This window comes from Corella eumyota, chromosome 4 (assembly GCF_963082875.1).
Source record: "Corella eumyota chromosome 4, kaCorEumy4.1, whole genome shotgun sequence".
NCBI classification, from domain to species: domain Eukaryota; kingdom Metazoa; phylum Chordata; class Ascidiacea; order Phlebobranchia; family Corellidae; genus Corella; species Corella eumyota.
In genome coordinates, this window is record NC_137493.1 from 8,134,363 (window position 1) to 8,150,176 (window position 15,814).

The following is a 15,814-nucleotide window of genomic DNA, read 5'->3' on the forward strand; positions in this document are numbered from 1 at the left end:
TGACCTTTAAATTTAAACTCTTTCAGTTCAAAACGTCGAATTTTAGGCTGACTAGGTAGAAAAAGTGTTGCGTAATTTTAGTAAACGGTCATAAAAGTTATAACAGTGCCTGTTATGTGCATTAGACACTCCATGTCACTTTGCTACTTGAGAGCAGGATTGCGCAACATCCGACCGGTTCTTGTCGTTGTTTGTCGTCCTTTTAATAACTTTTTGATTGTGGTTGACGTGTTAATGCATTTGGAAATCGTTCTATTTTTGAGCGAGCGCGCTTGATATAAGGCGACTTCAAGTCTGCGCTAGACCTGTAATTCAACAGTAATGTTCGACACCACTGGCGTTTATTCCTGGACTTTCCCTTGTCCATATTTATACCTATTTTGTTACATGCCCATCAGTTGAATAGCGGTGTTACTGAAGTCGTGATCATTTGCTACAAAATCGCGATTTAGTAAATGTCGTTTTGGAAATGAGATAGGTCCGCGGCCTAAGGCAGTTTGTGTGGCCTTGACGTATGTGTACTGATAAACCTAATAAAAAGAAGCTAGGTTTGTGTAAATATAGGTCGTAGTGGCTTAATGATATGCTGCGTAATCGTTGAATTAAAATCGTCATAATAATTGTGATTTTTTTCTTTATATTTTTTTGTTAAATTGCCGATTTAAAATTTAAATCTACTAAAGTAATAACAACATTGAAGGCCGTAATTAAATCGTTAAAACCATTTCTGGCCAATTATCGCTATCTTTAAATTTATTATTGGTTGGGTAATTATCTAAATTGTTTGTAGGGCAAACACCTTAAATTTAAACGTCGTAGCGTTGCGCAACAATAGCTTAAGTTACGCAATTTCTTGCTCCTCTCTCTCTGCAGTAAGCGTAAAATCTTACGATATTCCTATCATATACATTGATCTTGTATTGTTTTGAATGCCAAAAATCGATCGAAAATATTCGTGAAAAATTCAAGGTATTGTGTGTGGCGATAAAATACCTGATTAAAATTCTTTTCGGATATTACCGCAGAGGGTATTTCGCGCTTGTGAAAAACATAGAGAAACTTGTTGAAATTTGAAGCCGATAAATCTTTCTCGCTTTTCGTCGTTGTTTGAACAACGCATTCCCTGCGATGACGTCACTCGGTTCTTGACATAGTTTCGTATCTCTGTTCAACTAGTTTGTTTTGTCGTGACGAGTTATCAAACGCGCTTAGGATCCCGGCATCGAAGACTTATATTTCTAAAAATCTAGTGCTTCAAATCACGCGCCACGGGGATTGCGGCGTGGCATCGGCCCTATTGTGGTCAGCACTTCTGCTCTCTCGAGCACTGGCTCTCGTGTGTTTTGTGTGGCATCTGTGGCAGCTGAGAGGAACGGATGTTTAGTTAAACACTCAACAACGGACGATTGTTTTGACGCTTGTAGTACCAGCCATTACAACACTCCTGTATGTGTTGTATTCCCATAACAGCTATCTAGGCTCGAGTGGGTATCTTAACCAAGGAATGATATCAGACGGGCGGTGTCTTGCTTGTTTTCGTAGTAATTGGTCACTTTTGTTGCTTTTGGATGTCATTTCGGGCAAAACCCCGGATCCCCAGGGATATCAGTGATTAACAGTTATCCCCGTTACTCACAAAGAAGTCGGAGTGATTCACGTTTTGTTTTTCCCAAATATCTGCTTCATGTGGATGAGTTATACTATTTGTGACGTCACTAAACGCTTCCTCTAAAGCGGGTCAAGTGTTTGTTTTAACTTCTGCGGTATTTAATAATCGTCGCCGCACTTTTGAAAACCCGTTTGTTTGTTGACTAAAAAGACTGTGGGGAATATTTGTTTAAATTATTTCCTAATTCAAATTTTTGTGGTTGTCTTTGTTATTTAAGATAAAAACAATTCTTGTTTTAATATTGTGATAAAAAATAACTTAGCACTTAATTTTCGCATTTAATTCTCGTAAACATGCGATAAAAACTGGCATTCTTTGCCTCTCCAATTGTCCTTGAATTTTTTTGTAAACAAACTTGTAGTCCATCAATGTTACCCTTGGATTAATAATAGGAATGTTTGCACTACGGGCGTTCACGTTTTAAAGAACCCAAGAAATTATTGATGGTGTGTTTAATTCTAGTTAATCTAAGCGCGGGAACGCATTACAAAGAGGCAGCACTATAGCGGTCAAGGCGCTAACAATGAACCATGGAATAGTTTACCGTGTATGAATTATGAAAGCCAAGAGCAATCGTGCTTATAATCTATCGGTCTCTTCAGGTTACGATTTCAAGTGCAATCAATCACTATTGATCGTTACACAATGACATGCCCCAGTGACAACATCAAACAAATCCCGTCGAGCTACTTACAAATCGAACAACTTGCCGCGTACTAAGCTTTAACCACAAATATTAACCCTTGAGAACGATATAAGTAAATGGCATGTATTTGTTGTGTTGTATGTGTTAATAAGGCTCGTTTACACGAAGTCATTTGGGTTTGTAGCGGAATTTTAAAGCCGTGTATAAACAAATGATGCGTAAGCTATAAGCGTTAGTAATGTTTGCCATATACAACGTAAAAACAATGCAAAGCTTTAAATAAAGTCCCCCTAAAAATGCCAGCCCACCTGCACTTAGGGGTAATTTGTAGCGCCACTTATCCCCCTTGTTTAAGCCCCATATTCGCCAAGCTTGACTTTGCGCTTTTCTTTAAAGTCGATTTCGCTGTGCCCACTTTTACGGTTTCGATAAAAACGTGAATTAAGTTTAAAACAATGAGGGGATGCAGTCTCCGGTTTCAATTTGACGCCTACTTCTCATTTAAACATATTAATGTCGCATTATTTCCCTCCTTAACTACGGGAACAGGCGATTTAAAGAAGCCAGGTTCCCCTATAACGTGCGCAACATACAGGCGTCGCGCTAGAACAAAAAAAAGGCCGAGTTTCCAATCATTTCCTTTTAAAATGGTAGGTGGATTAAGTTACGCTTACCTACGGCTGGTCGCCCTTGCCGCCGGCAGCTGTGATGCGATGCAAAAAGCTTCTTTATACACCGCAAAAAACGAGAGTTCATTACCTTGTTGTGTGTGCTGTTATTCTTACCGGCCTTTTTCGGAATGCTAAATTGCGAAAACGCAGCCAGCATTGTTGACTCAATCATCGAAATCGGAAACTCACTGCTTACCGACCCCGTTAAATTCCAGCGAAGATAACGAATTTTTTTCACTCGTTCATCTTAGCGTTCCCAAAATGTCGGCAGCCGCGAAGCCTTTAAACCTTGACATCTCTTTTTAAGAATTCGACCCAGTTGGGCTAATCAGGCGTCTTTTTCCCACGGCCAAAACCGCCGTTTTTGTCTGTCGTCATTCACGGCTTCCTTAACTATAAACGGGGAGTGGGTATTGGTACTGCGTTGATGCTATTGGAATAATATTATTACGCATTTAATTTTGCCTTTTTCTGTTGAACTTTAACGCGTTTAAATGGATTAAAATATTTCATAATGGGAGAGAGTAAACCTTAAAACTTGAATCGAGTGTTTGTTGATAATGCAGAGTTTAAACTTTTTTATACCGCCTACCATCTGCCGTGTATTCGCAAATTTAAACTCCCCGCTTGCTCATAGTTGAAACACGGAGATTACAAAGATTCGACGGCAGCTGTTGGCTATGAACCTTGACTTTTTATTTAAATTTATTGCAAAAAACGACCGCTTTTTAGCAATTTAAATAGAAAAATTGCGTAGTTTTAAAAAAGTAATTTTGCACTAGTGACCCTCTTTATTTTATTGGTATTCCGGAAACTAGGCTAACGGATTAAAATGATAAAATCGGGTTTTATTCTAAACTGTAAACAACTGGGTTAAATTAAACAATGTTTGCAAAACCATATTCGCTTTAATGTTTGTTGTTTGCCAAATATGTAAATATAAGATAAATAACTGCGGTAAGAATTGAGCAAAAAGTCTCAAGTCTATGTATTTATTGCATTGTTTAAATTACCACATACCAGCCATCAGCCTCGTGTTGGTCTCTTTAACTTATTATTAGACGCGAGGTTTTTGGATATTTTAACCAGCACTTGCGCTACATGTTAGTTATACTTATGGGCTTTGGTTTGATCCCTGTGGAACAGGTTAGAGTTCGCTCCCATCTAAACTCTTTGTTTCACGCCAGAATTCCTCGGTAATTGCCCCGATTTCCTGCTTTATTTGGCGAATTTAAACGAAAGGGGAGTCGCAATTACGCCATGTGAATTCTTTGCGATATTATCCCAACATATTATTATTATTACTTTTTATTTAATAATGTTGCCTATGCGAGACCGTATTCTTTACAGGCATTATGCCAAATTCTTACATTTTTTTTCGTTTAGTGTAACGAGAGGTCTTGTGTATGTTAAATTAGTTTCGTATTTTATTCTGTAACGTGGTAGAGCGGTAACCCCACATCGTTTAAATACCATTTCCCGTTGTCGGCGAACCGCCCAATCAACTAATTTAGCTATTTACCGCTGTTATATTAAGCAGGGCTTAGGCGGGCGAATTTACATCGAAATCAAATTACGACGACGCCTGTTAGCGCTGTCTGTAATTTTTATCTTAATCTAAAATCAGCCACCTCTGTTGGACGGGCTCTCTAAATATCAAAGCACTGTGATCGGTGTTGCATTTCTGCTTTGTCATTACGTCAGGCCAAAAACGCGCCGTGGTTAGAAACGGTTTGCAATTTCACGCCAGCCCACGCGCTTTTGCGGGGAACTACCAACCTTTATAAAAATATTCCGCCTTTCCGCTTCATTCACTATTAGGTATTGGAATTCCCTTAAATAACCTTTCGTTATTATTATAATACAATCAAGGTAATTTGCCTACTAAATATCTCATTAGCGTTAATTTAGACGATATTTTGGCATGTGGTCGCACGCTGCCTTAGGCCCTTTAAATTTGCCAACAAAAGTCGAATAAATCTCGTGTTTGTTTGTTGTTACCGGTAACAAAAATCTTTATCTAATTTTTTGATTTCTCGGCATTGCGAGTGATCGTGACCTGATGTGACGTGGTTTATTATTTACCTTCAATAGAACACGTTGTTGATTACGCGGTAAATTAAACTTAACCAACGGCCTCAAAATTTTAAACCTCTTCGTGCATTTTTTTGTACAGTTTTTAATTCGTACATTTTTTTACCATTTTAAATTTTTGTTTTATTTTACAGAAGAGGAAATTGATGTGGTCACTGTTGAAAAAAGCTCACCCCAAAGTAAAACCACAACCCTTGGCGTCGTATCCAAGGGCCACAAACTACTGGGAACCCTAGTGTCAAGGCAAAACGGCGCCCACCGACAACTAGCTCTTGTGACAACTTCTGCAAACCGAATCAAACTGGAAGACGCCGAAAAATCAGTTGAAAAATCCAAAAATGTTCAACCAAAAATTAAACAGAACCAAGTTAGGCCGAAACAACCAATGGTCATCAAGAATAGTAAAATAAACACGACCAAAGGAACCCCCAGCGCAGTCAACGTTCGTCTAAGAACCTTGAAAAGTTTCCCAATGGTGACAACCTCGTTAACACCAACAGTTCTACCCGTTAAAAGAAGATACAGCAGCCCGTGTGGAAACTGTGACAAAGACAACAAGGCCCCTAAATTGATGTCTGTTACTTCAACTGTTTCAGCCAAGGAATCAAAAGAAAACACAAAACCAACTGCAATCGCTATTGGTGGCAAACGTCGAATCCTGTCTTTGGACGGAGTGTCGATGGTGTCCAACACTGGTATTATGAGGCACAGGAAAGAGTTAACTCACACTCTCAATGCTTTCACGGTCACCAAGACCTACACGGGGGAGATGGGCGATTCAAAGCAGATGGCGACAATTTCTCTCTCCAATATTGCGGATACCACCAGCACTGCACAAGTCGAAAAACGAAAGCCGATCAAGAAAATCTCGAGACCCAAACCCATCGCCGTTTTGGCGTCGTACGACTCGCCCACGAGCAGCCCCGCAAGTTCGATTGGGGAATACCCTGTTTCACCTCGAAAGCGAGTGGGGTTGGATGCCTCCAGCGGACCAGACGAGGAGGTCAGAGCAGCGCATAACGTCCTAGAGAGACAGAGAAGAGAAGGTCTCCGCGCTTCCTTTCACAATCTCCGGAGATGTGTCCCGGAGCTTTCCGATCAGGAGCGTGCTCCTAAAGTTGTCATTCTTAAGAAAGCAAAAGATTACGCTTTCCATCTTCAAAACGAGGCTGCCGTTGATGAAGTCATCGTAACCGACTTGATGACGAAACAAAGGGAGTTGCAACGTCGACTTCAGATCCTCGCATCCGAGATCTCGAATGTGAACCCCAACTCCCCAATCCCCTCTCTTCCCACCCCTATCATCCACAGTCCTAAGATTGATCCCTCCCTCTCCTACTTTGTACGGAGTCCCCCAATTTCCAATCACGTGATCAAGGGAAGAGTTTTTGACCCCAGCGACGGGGAAGTAGAAGATGAGGAAATCTACACGGAGGACGAATCGGAAGAAGATGATTTTCTTTTCTCCTCCTGTTTTTAATGACGGAGAAACGTGTTAGAAAACATTATTAAACTTTTAAATTAACCCAGAAGATTTTTGTTCTTCTTTAATTCTTGTATATAACCAAACCATGTACTATTTTGTTCGTTCTTTTAATTATTATTATAATTTTTTCGTTTTAAACCATTCTTTAAGGCACTTTTATTTAGCTATTTTCTATTTTGTTACTAGTTTTAGCTTTTCGCCGACGAGCCGGTATACTAATTTTTGTTTTTAATTATGTTGAATTTTTCAGTTATTTTTTATTTCTTTTAATCGTGTGATGTGCTGTTTTACAAAGTGTTCCAACCCTGGTGCTTATTGTGTTTAATATTTTTAACACAAAGTTTCAACATTCCGTAGCCAAAGTCGACAATTCAAACCTTGTCGCCCAAATTTGTTTTATTTTTCGTTAAATCGTTTAGCTACCCACTGCCTGCCTACCTGCTTTGCCATAAACTTTTGTCATTTTTACCCCATTTTTGTCGTTGTAGCGTAGTAAGGGCTTCTTTTTTCACTGCCAGTGTCGTTAAGCTGCTACACGTCAAAAATCATAAAAATGTCTCTCATAATATGATCAAACTTCGATTTTTTTCCTATAACGATAATATTAATAGTAGTAGTCGTGTAAAACTAATAGTTGGTAGGTCGAGACGTATTCTTTGGGAAGGTGCCACGTAATTTGTAGACATGAATAAAAAATGTTTATGGATGAAGTCAGTATTCTTTTTTATGTCACTGTAGATTTATTTTTTGTCGTCATTTTAAGTTTGTCTTACGACCGTGCCTTTTTTACTTCTTATTTCTCTCCGGACATTATACCAAACTCCGAGAGACGTTCTTACATTTTTTTTCAGTAAACTTTCCAAACGACACATTTTTGTTGTTTTTTCGTTGTTTTTTTTTTGTTATTTCGTTAGAAAATTTTTTTCTTTTTCATTATTATTATTATTCCAATACTTATTGCTGCTAAATGTAATGGCTTGTGGATTTTAAAACGCTGCTCCACGCGGCTATGGTTATGGGTAAAATTGTTGGCTATTAAATGGTGTAATAACAAATTTGTGAATAAAAACTTAATGAATTTTGTTGATATTGGATACAATAGAAACATGTGTGTTTGTTTGTGCGTGCCATGTAAATTATATATCTACTAGTTAACTGTGTGTATTGTGTGTCAAATGTAAAATTGTGTGATCGTTTTTGCGATTAGACTGCTGCTTAAATTGTACCACTAAAAATTTCATGTAAATTTCGATTAACTATTAATTTCTTTGTAAAAAACAATGAACTCAGTGTATATCAGCGTTCAATTCATAGCGATTTAGTTTATATATATATATGTTTTGTTATTGTTATGATCACGTGACCCTGTTTGTTTCGTTCTAGCGACTTCTCTCAAAAACAGCTTTTCGACGTAGCATACTATACAGCAGCTAGTTAAAAGAAATAAAAGCAAAAAACGAAACTTTTTCGTGTTATTTTTTTGTATTTATTTTAACTGATAAGACAGATGTTTCGATGATTTATTCAATCAGTACGAAAATAAGTTCCAACTATTTTCTCTTTTAAATTGCTCCGATAAGCATGACGTCACCGCAATGATATTACGCGAAATGACGTCATTCGAGTATCGGTGCCAAATTTAATCTTTGAAAAATATCAAATCGAATAATGTCAGAATTTAACTCAAAATACTAAATATATTTAAAATATGTAATAACCTTATAATATCGGGTATTTTTTTTTTGAATTTTAATTTGGCTTTTAAAATAATAAATCAAGTTTTGTTTAATATTGTCTGTCAATATAAAATTTGAAACGGTTTTAATAAATAACCTTCTGGGTTAAAATATTTTTAGTATGATGTCATTTTTATAAGTTTAAATTATTTGAAATTAGGGCGTTGTTTAAATAAAAATTGAATTCGCAAGTTTCTGAGTAATCAAATAATTTTACTATGCTATTTGTAGAAGGCATTTTACAACATATTGTTTTAGTGGTTATTTTTTGTTTTCTTTTGTATGGCATAGTAATGCGCATACGCCGTGTATTCTTTATAGGTTACGCAAACGCATATGCTGTCAATATAGTATATAGAAGGGAATACACAAACCAAATAAAGTAATGTGCATGTGTCTAGTCTAGACTAAGGAATGATATAGCTCCAACAAATCGATAAGCCAAGAAAGTGGTGTTCTATTATTTAAACCTTGATCGGTGCTTTTTATAAAATCGCAACATCGTTTTAATTTATATGGTGAAATCATCAGAGACATTTTCCTTCTCTTTTTCTTAATTTTTAGACAGTGTTACGCTATTGTAATTGATTTAACAATGTTTGATAGTTTGCATATGTAACCGAGGGCTTGTTACGCATTTTTATTAACCGCCACCACGCCAATTGTTAATTGTCAAGGGCATTCTATATTTCGCGCGGTCATACTGAACTTACAATTACCAATCGAGACCCGGCGTCTATTTCGAGAGATTACACGATATTGCGTATGCGCACTTTGGACCATATTAGCCTCTGTACAGTGCATACATAACCCAGCAGTGTTGCGAAATGTTTAACTTTGGATTGCTGTGTGTAAGCAAAGTTCCGGTTTGAGTAACATATTTTATCCTAACTCAAAACGCTGTTGACATAATTTCGAGATGTAGTTGTTTGTACAGCCAATTTTATCACTACCCGTCTGTCGTTTTATACATTACTTGTGCCAGTCAGCAATTAACACAGGCCCACCTTTAAACACTGACAAGTTGTTTTATAGCCACGCGAAACTGGATCAATTTGTGTCTTTAAAACTACATTTAAACCTTTGTGTTGCCCTACTTGGCTGTAAAATCAGCTACTTAATATCGGTCACTTGAATAATCAACAACTGTCCGATGTTGATTAAAGTTATCGATAGGGTAATTTTGTACTGTTACAACTCGCGACAAAGTGTATTTAGTTATTAGGCTATGTTGGTTTATTTTTCGCATGAGCAAGCATTGCATTTCGCGCCAATACTTGTTTTGATAGGGGATAAAGAGTTAATGTTATAATCATACTTATGTGCATGTTTTGGTAATCATCTATTCATTTATTAAGCAACATATATATTACTAATTTAATTTTCTTAAAAGTTAAGGATGCGTTATTTATTGAGATTTTATTTTTTTTTCAACGACGATAACGTCCGTATTACGTTGCAAAAAAGTTTGTTTATATGTTGTAGTGCACGATCAAACAAAGGCGAAATTTGAATATTTATTATATCGCTCTCGTATTGGATTTCTGTAGACAGCCTAACATTGTATTCAAGGTTTCGTTGTTGGCACAGGGTCTCTCTTATTCACAAAGCGCCTAATATAAATCCCAAAAAACTTATTATTTTTATCGAAAGGGGATTTTAAGATAAATATTCTTCGCTTCAGTAATTGCTGAAGAGGCCAAATGAAAGACTTTGCTGTGAAGGCTTCGCAGGCCCGGACTTGTCGCGACCAAAAAGGCCAAGTTTTGTAGGTTTTTGATGAAAATCTGATTTTTGTTTTCATAACGGTTAAAAAACTTTTCAATGGCATTGTCGTTAAATTTAACGGCCATGAGCTCACGCAAAAAGGGAGGAGCATGAACTGTCAATCATTCAGTTACTTTCAATTTAAATATTGGCGATGTTATTTTTTCATTTTTTTAACATTGATTGCCAAAAACAAGAAAATGTGTTTCGATTTAAATAATGGTATTGGCACATGGTTCATTTCAAAATAATGACATTTTTTCATCATATATCATCAGCTAAAATAATAGTTTCAATTCTTTATGATAAACATTAACAAGAAATCAATAACAAGATATAATTTCAATTATCCTTTTTTTCTTTAAAAAAAGGTAATATGTTTGTGTTTTAAGATGAAATTATACCCAAGCTTGTTTAGCTTTTGTTTTTTCCCAATAGGCATATTTTAAAGGAGAATTTTATTCGATTTTTTCTCTGGTAAAAGGTATATTTAAATCGTGCAAATCCAACCAAAACCTACATGAAAATTGTTTCCGAGGAATTTCGTGAGCGCTGTGTGTATATACCTCATGCCTCGTTACGATTCACTCCATAAAAGGAACGTATAGGTATTTGTCAGGCCTGGGTCACTAAACATCATTGGCATATCCAAAGTGAGAAAAGAAATATGCACATTTGTGATGTAATGGCATGATAAAAAGCGAGTTTTCTGATTTGTGTTGTCTTGTGTGAGTTTTAACTGTGCATTATTTTCGGCTTGACCTTTGTTAAAGCATGTTGACTTAGCATTCTGTTTCATGGTGTGGGATATTTATGAGAAAATTGTTTTAAGCCAGGGTGGTCCAATTACGTTGTATATACTGCACAATAATCACAATTCGTTTGGCTGTTAACCAGAATCTACCGTTTTGATATTTTTGTACTTTTAGAAATATTTGAAAGTCAAATAACGATAATTTGTATGCCTTGTAACTTTGTTACACTTTAAATGTCTAGCTTTTATATAAAAATGGCCAATATTTGTCTTATTTAAATAGATACAATTTTTTTATTATCAACGCTAAAAAATAAATATTATTTTTGGTAATTCATGTAACAAATACAAATATGAGCGTAAAAATCGATTGGGATAACACAAAATTAAGTTCAAGCGTTCAATGACCTATCACATATTCTTTTTTGGTATAAAATGTCAACAAAGAATAATAATATCCGATTTAAATGTATCAATACAGCATAGAACAATATTTGTTTTTACAAGGTTACATGTGTCTAAGTACAATAAGGCAATAGAGAAGGCCATAGTAGAAAAGCAATGCCGTGTGTGAAACTTTGATTGGTGGTTTCCCACGGGCCATTGTTATTTGTCATCCGAATGTTGTATGATGGTTGTTTGCGCGGGAAATTTAGTTACTGCATTTTATTTACTGCTGCATTACGGCCGATACTTTATTTACAATTATTCCTGCACTTCCGAATTAGCAAAAAATCGTATTTTATTGCTTGCTTAGGGGTGTATTGCTAGTGGACTTTGGGTATTAGACATTTCAAGCCGTTTCATAAGCCTGTTTACCATTTTGGTGATTTGTAAATCGTGTTCGGTTACCTAGAAATTGTTACCATGATATTTTAGTCTGTTTAAATGTACATAAGATTAGGGCGCGAATTGCGCCACATGTTGCCGTGTGTACGTTAGCTTTAACTATAGTAACTACCGAAATAGGATATTTCTCAAAACAAACAACAATAAAGACAACTTTCTGTTGTCTCCCAATGACACGAAATTTAACACGGGCCACTTAACCAGCATTAAAAAGGCAATCATTGTCGTACATGGGGCAGTAGCCTGACTTATTCACGACGATATCATTTAAACCTTTATTCATGGCATAAACAATTGTTACGCCCTTCTTGCGCCCTATTCTCGCCTTTTGTCCTCTTTTTTACAGCGCCATTCAGTTACTACTGGACGAGTAAAACCGTTGGGTCTATGGAACAATAACAATAACAACAATTAAAACTGTTAGCGCGGGAATTCTACTCGTAAAATTTGTTGTTTACGAATTCAGGACTGTGGTTTTAACCGTAGTTTTTGATTAATTTCCCAACACTTGATTTGAGCAATGACGTAACTGTACCACATATAACCTGTTTTGTGTTTGTTTCGTATTGAAAAACCAACATTTACATACTGCGCAGTCAAATTCTTCCTAAGCATAGACTACAGCAACTTCGCCAGGTTATTTTTACCGCGTTTCCGTGTAATTGATAAACGCTGCGTTTTAACGTAGGCGTTTGAGCATTATGCGTAACTTGATGCCAAAGTGAACGATGTGTTTTGCAGTGATGAGGAAATTTTAAATTAATCAACCAAAACTGGAATTTTTTCAGTAAAGCTTATTGATTTGGAGCTGTGTTTGTTTTTTATCAAAATAGAATTCGATTTATTTACATTGCGACTCTTTTTCGCCTCTCGTGGCCACCTATTGGTTCCCGGCTTCTTGATAAAAAGTTGTATTTAAATGTAAAGATCTTCATAATTTTTTTACATTTTTTAGTGTTTTTAACTTTTACGTTTATAAGTCATATCATAAATATTTAAGTAATTTTTTTATATTTTGCAAAAATTGAAGATTTTGTTCAGTTGGAGCAGTTTATATTTGCACTTTCTATGTTTAGGCAGATTGCAAATATCTTAGTGCTATTAAACTCAACTTTATAGAGTGGAGGTTTATTATAATTAATAAACACATTTTATTTTACTTCTAACTTTGTTTTTTGAAAAAAAGAAAGCTGACCCATTGATTGGTGGTACGATTTTTTAATTTCGGTAAAAAGGAAATCTGATATTTTTTAATCGGGCCTTTTGCGACCGTTTATATGTTCCCTGAGTAAGTTTTTTTTAACAAATTCCGGAAACAAAGAAACTTAAACAAAAAAGCGATTTTAAAAGGCACAAAAGGTTGCGAATTTTACACCAAACTCAATTACGGAGTGCTGTTAATGCGAAATTAACGCGGCTTATCTTGGTAATAAAGGAGATAGTAGAAGAAACGAGAATGATTGGTCTATTTTCTCCGCTCGGAATTGTCTTCTAAAGACTAGGTCCGTCGTAAAAGTGATTTAGACAAAACGAAGCGAGATCGAATTTCGAAAAACAAGATTGATGTCATTTAGGCAAACAGTGATTTGTTACTTTATTGTTGTTGGATAAATTGTTAACTACATGGTCTTTTGGGCAGACTAATGCCTAATTAAACAGAATTGGTAATGGACTGACTTTCTGTCAATCATTTAGACTCTCTTGACTGCTCTTTGAAGTTATGTTTGTAACATAAGTGTCTTTTGCACCAATTTCTGCAAAGTAAATCACGCCACTTTTAAAATATGTTACTTTCAATAAACACTTAATTTTGACACATCTTTAACGACTTGAATTTAATTAAGTTTTGCGTTATTTACAAGTAGGAATTATGTAATTTCGTGTTTATTACTTGTTACATAATAACATTTCCAGGACATATAAATGTGGGTAAGTTAATATGTTTGGTTCCGATTAGAAAACCACTCGATATCGTCCTAATGGACTCTGCATCAGCATTCGTCCATTAATAGACAAAGAACAGTGTTAATTACCGTCACTCTATAGTGTTCTTCCTATATCAAGGCCTTTTCAATACCGATTGAAGATGACAAAGGAGTCTGTATTATAAATTCGGCCGTAGGTGAGACCTTTTTAAATGTCAAAGTGACGAATACTAACACTAAAAAGGTTCCATTAATTAGATTTCTGTTGTTATCGATAACTACTCGAAACGCAAGCAGTTAGCTAGTAACTTTACATTAAAAAAATGCATTGACAGGTCATCACGGTGGAATTGGGTCATATAAGCAATAACCCCACATGACATAAAAGTATGTTTATGCGAGGCATATTTTTTAAAGAGCGCAACCTCGAATGGCCGCACTAATTTAGCGACCAACACAAACCCTCTCGAGAAAACAGCTTTGTCGCTTGTTAGGCTGCTTAATAAGGCAAAGTTCCACGTATGTTTAGGCGGCTTTCTATATACGGTGAGTTATATTTATAAAATTCGAATTACGCAACTCAAATATCAATTTTTCCGCGACGAGAATTAAGCGATGTGCAACCTGAAACATCCTTCCATGATTGGCCATATGTCGTCATCCAACTACACTACATCACGCCACAACTTCTGCTCGTTTGTAAACCACAACACATCGCCCTGCGCTGTTTGGAAATCTGTAAACGTCACTTAAATTAATGATGTTGCATGTTAGTAGGGAATGCACATTGCCCCATAATTTGCCCATTTTATTAAGTACAGAGCCGATTTCTTTTCAGCATGGTCAACATGTTTGAGTTATTATCAAAATTTTTTACCATTTAAAATATAAGTCAAGACCACGAGAATATACGTCGATGTAGTTTAGAGAAAATTAACGATAAAGGATGAAACCTAATTCCAGACTTCCCTTTGTAGATGATCGATTATTATTTTTGTGTTGTTCTCCATTTGCCGTCGCTAATTTCCCTTGGTTATATAAATTTCAAAAATTCCAAACTGAATATTCTAAACTTCGATAAATTTTTGATGATAAATGTTTATTAATCTATATGCTAAATATCACAAAGTCACTTTTCGACTCGCTCACATGTCACGTGACGCACTCTATAATCACGCCACTGCAAAGTCACGTGACGTAAATTTAGCAAGCGCATTAAAACTAAGCACCTGTGGTGGGTCAAGTGCCGATGTCCAGCAGTTATTGGCTCGGCTTAAGTGAACTGCAAAACAATCGGCTTAACTTAGATTGACATCTTATTAAACAACCTCTTGGGTATTCTTGTACGAAAACTGTATATTTAGCAACATTTTTTGTTAAATATATTATAGTGGGCAATTGCTGATTAAAAAAAGGGGGGCTAAAACTGTGAGGATTTTACGGTGATTAGTTTAACAAAATATTCTTGCGTTTATTTGACACTGATGGATGACAAGGGGAGCTGTTATCTTTAAACTTCTGTAACGTTCCGGGAAAGGTGATAGTTTTATTCCGATGTGAAACTCCAGCTGTAAGTGGTAATTAGTGACGCATTCCGCGGATTTTAGCCCCGTGTGCTGAAACTTGGGGTACGTAATGCAACCAACAGGGCTACTTTGAATGTCACGACGGAACTTGAAGGCTAAAAAGCCTGTCTACAAATGACGTGCCGCTTTTTTATCGCGGTTCAACTCTTTTTAGATTGCAAAAGAATTTGTAATTTTCACATGTAATGACGCTCGCAAGTCATCAGCAACGGCACTACTGTGTTGAAAAAATGTGTCAATATGCATTTTTAAACGGAATATTGTATTTTTCTGGTTCAGTGGAGTGAAGGACTGGCGCAGATTGCTGTTTTTTCGTCAGACACTTATCTAAATTAGCAATCTTTATTATCTCAATCAATTCTACATACGATGGGGTTTTGATAAGGGAAGGACAGGCCCATGTCGGTGTAGGTTGTGACCCACTTTGTGCTGAGTGGTCCACAATTTATCAATCTATCAGCGCAAAGTCATGACCCTAAACTTTCACCCTTTTCGCTAAATATACCAAAGATGGCAACCTTGCTCAAGGGTTAACTGAACGCGGTGTGTTCGTTTAAGAAAGGAATTTTTATTTAGTTTTTATCGCCGGTATCGGTAGCGTTTATTTTTCTGTTCAAGCTACACATATAAA

At 36.2% G+C, this 15,814-nt stretch overlaps 1 protein-coding gene across 2 annotated transcripts in view; it reads left to right on the forward strand.

Moving 5' to 3' along the window:
* Positions 1 to 8,018, forward strand: part of LOC145750094 (uncharacterized) — an 18,947-nt gene extending 10,929 nt beyond the window's left edge. Inside the window, exon 3 of one of the 2 annotated variants that reach the window (XM_082566035.1) lies at positions 5,215 to 8,018. In XM_082566035.1, the coding sequence (XP_082422161.1) occupies positions 5,215 to 6,560 (1,346 nt within the window). In that variant the 3' untranslated portion in view covers positions 6,561 to 8,018. The remainder of the gene's footprint in view (positions 1 to 5,214) is intronic. The other variant, XM_082566036.1, reaches the window with a different exon arrangement.
* The last annotated feature ends 7,796 nt before the right edge of the window (positions 8,019 to 15,814 follow it).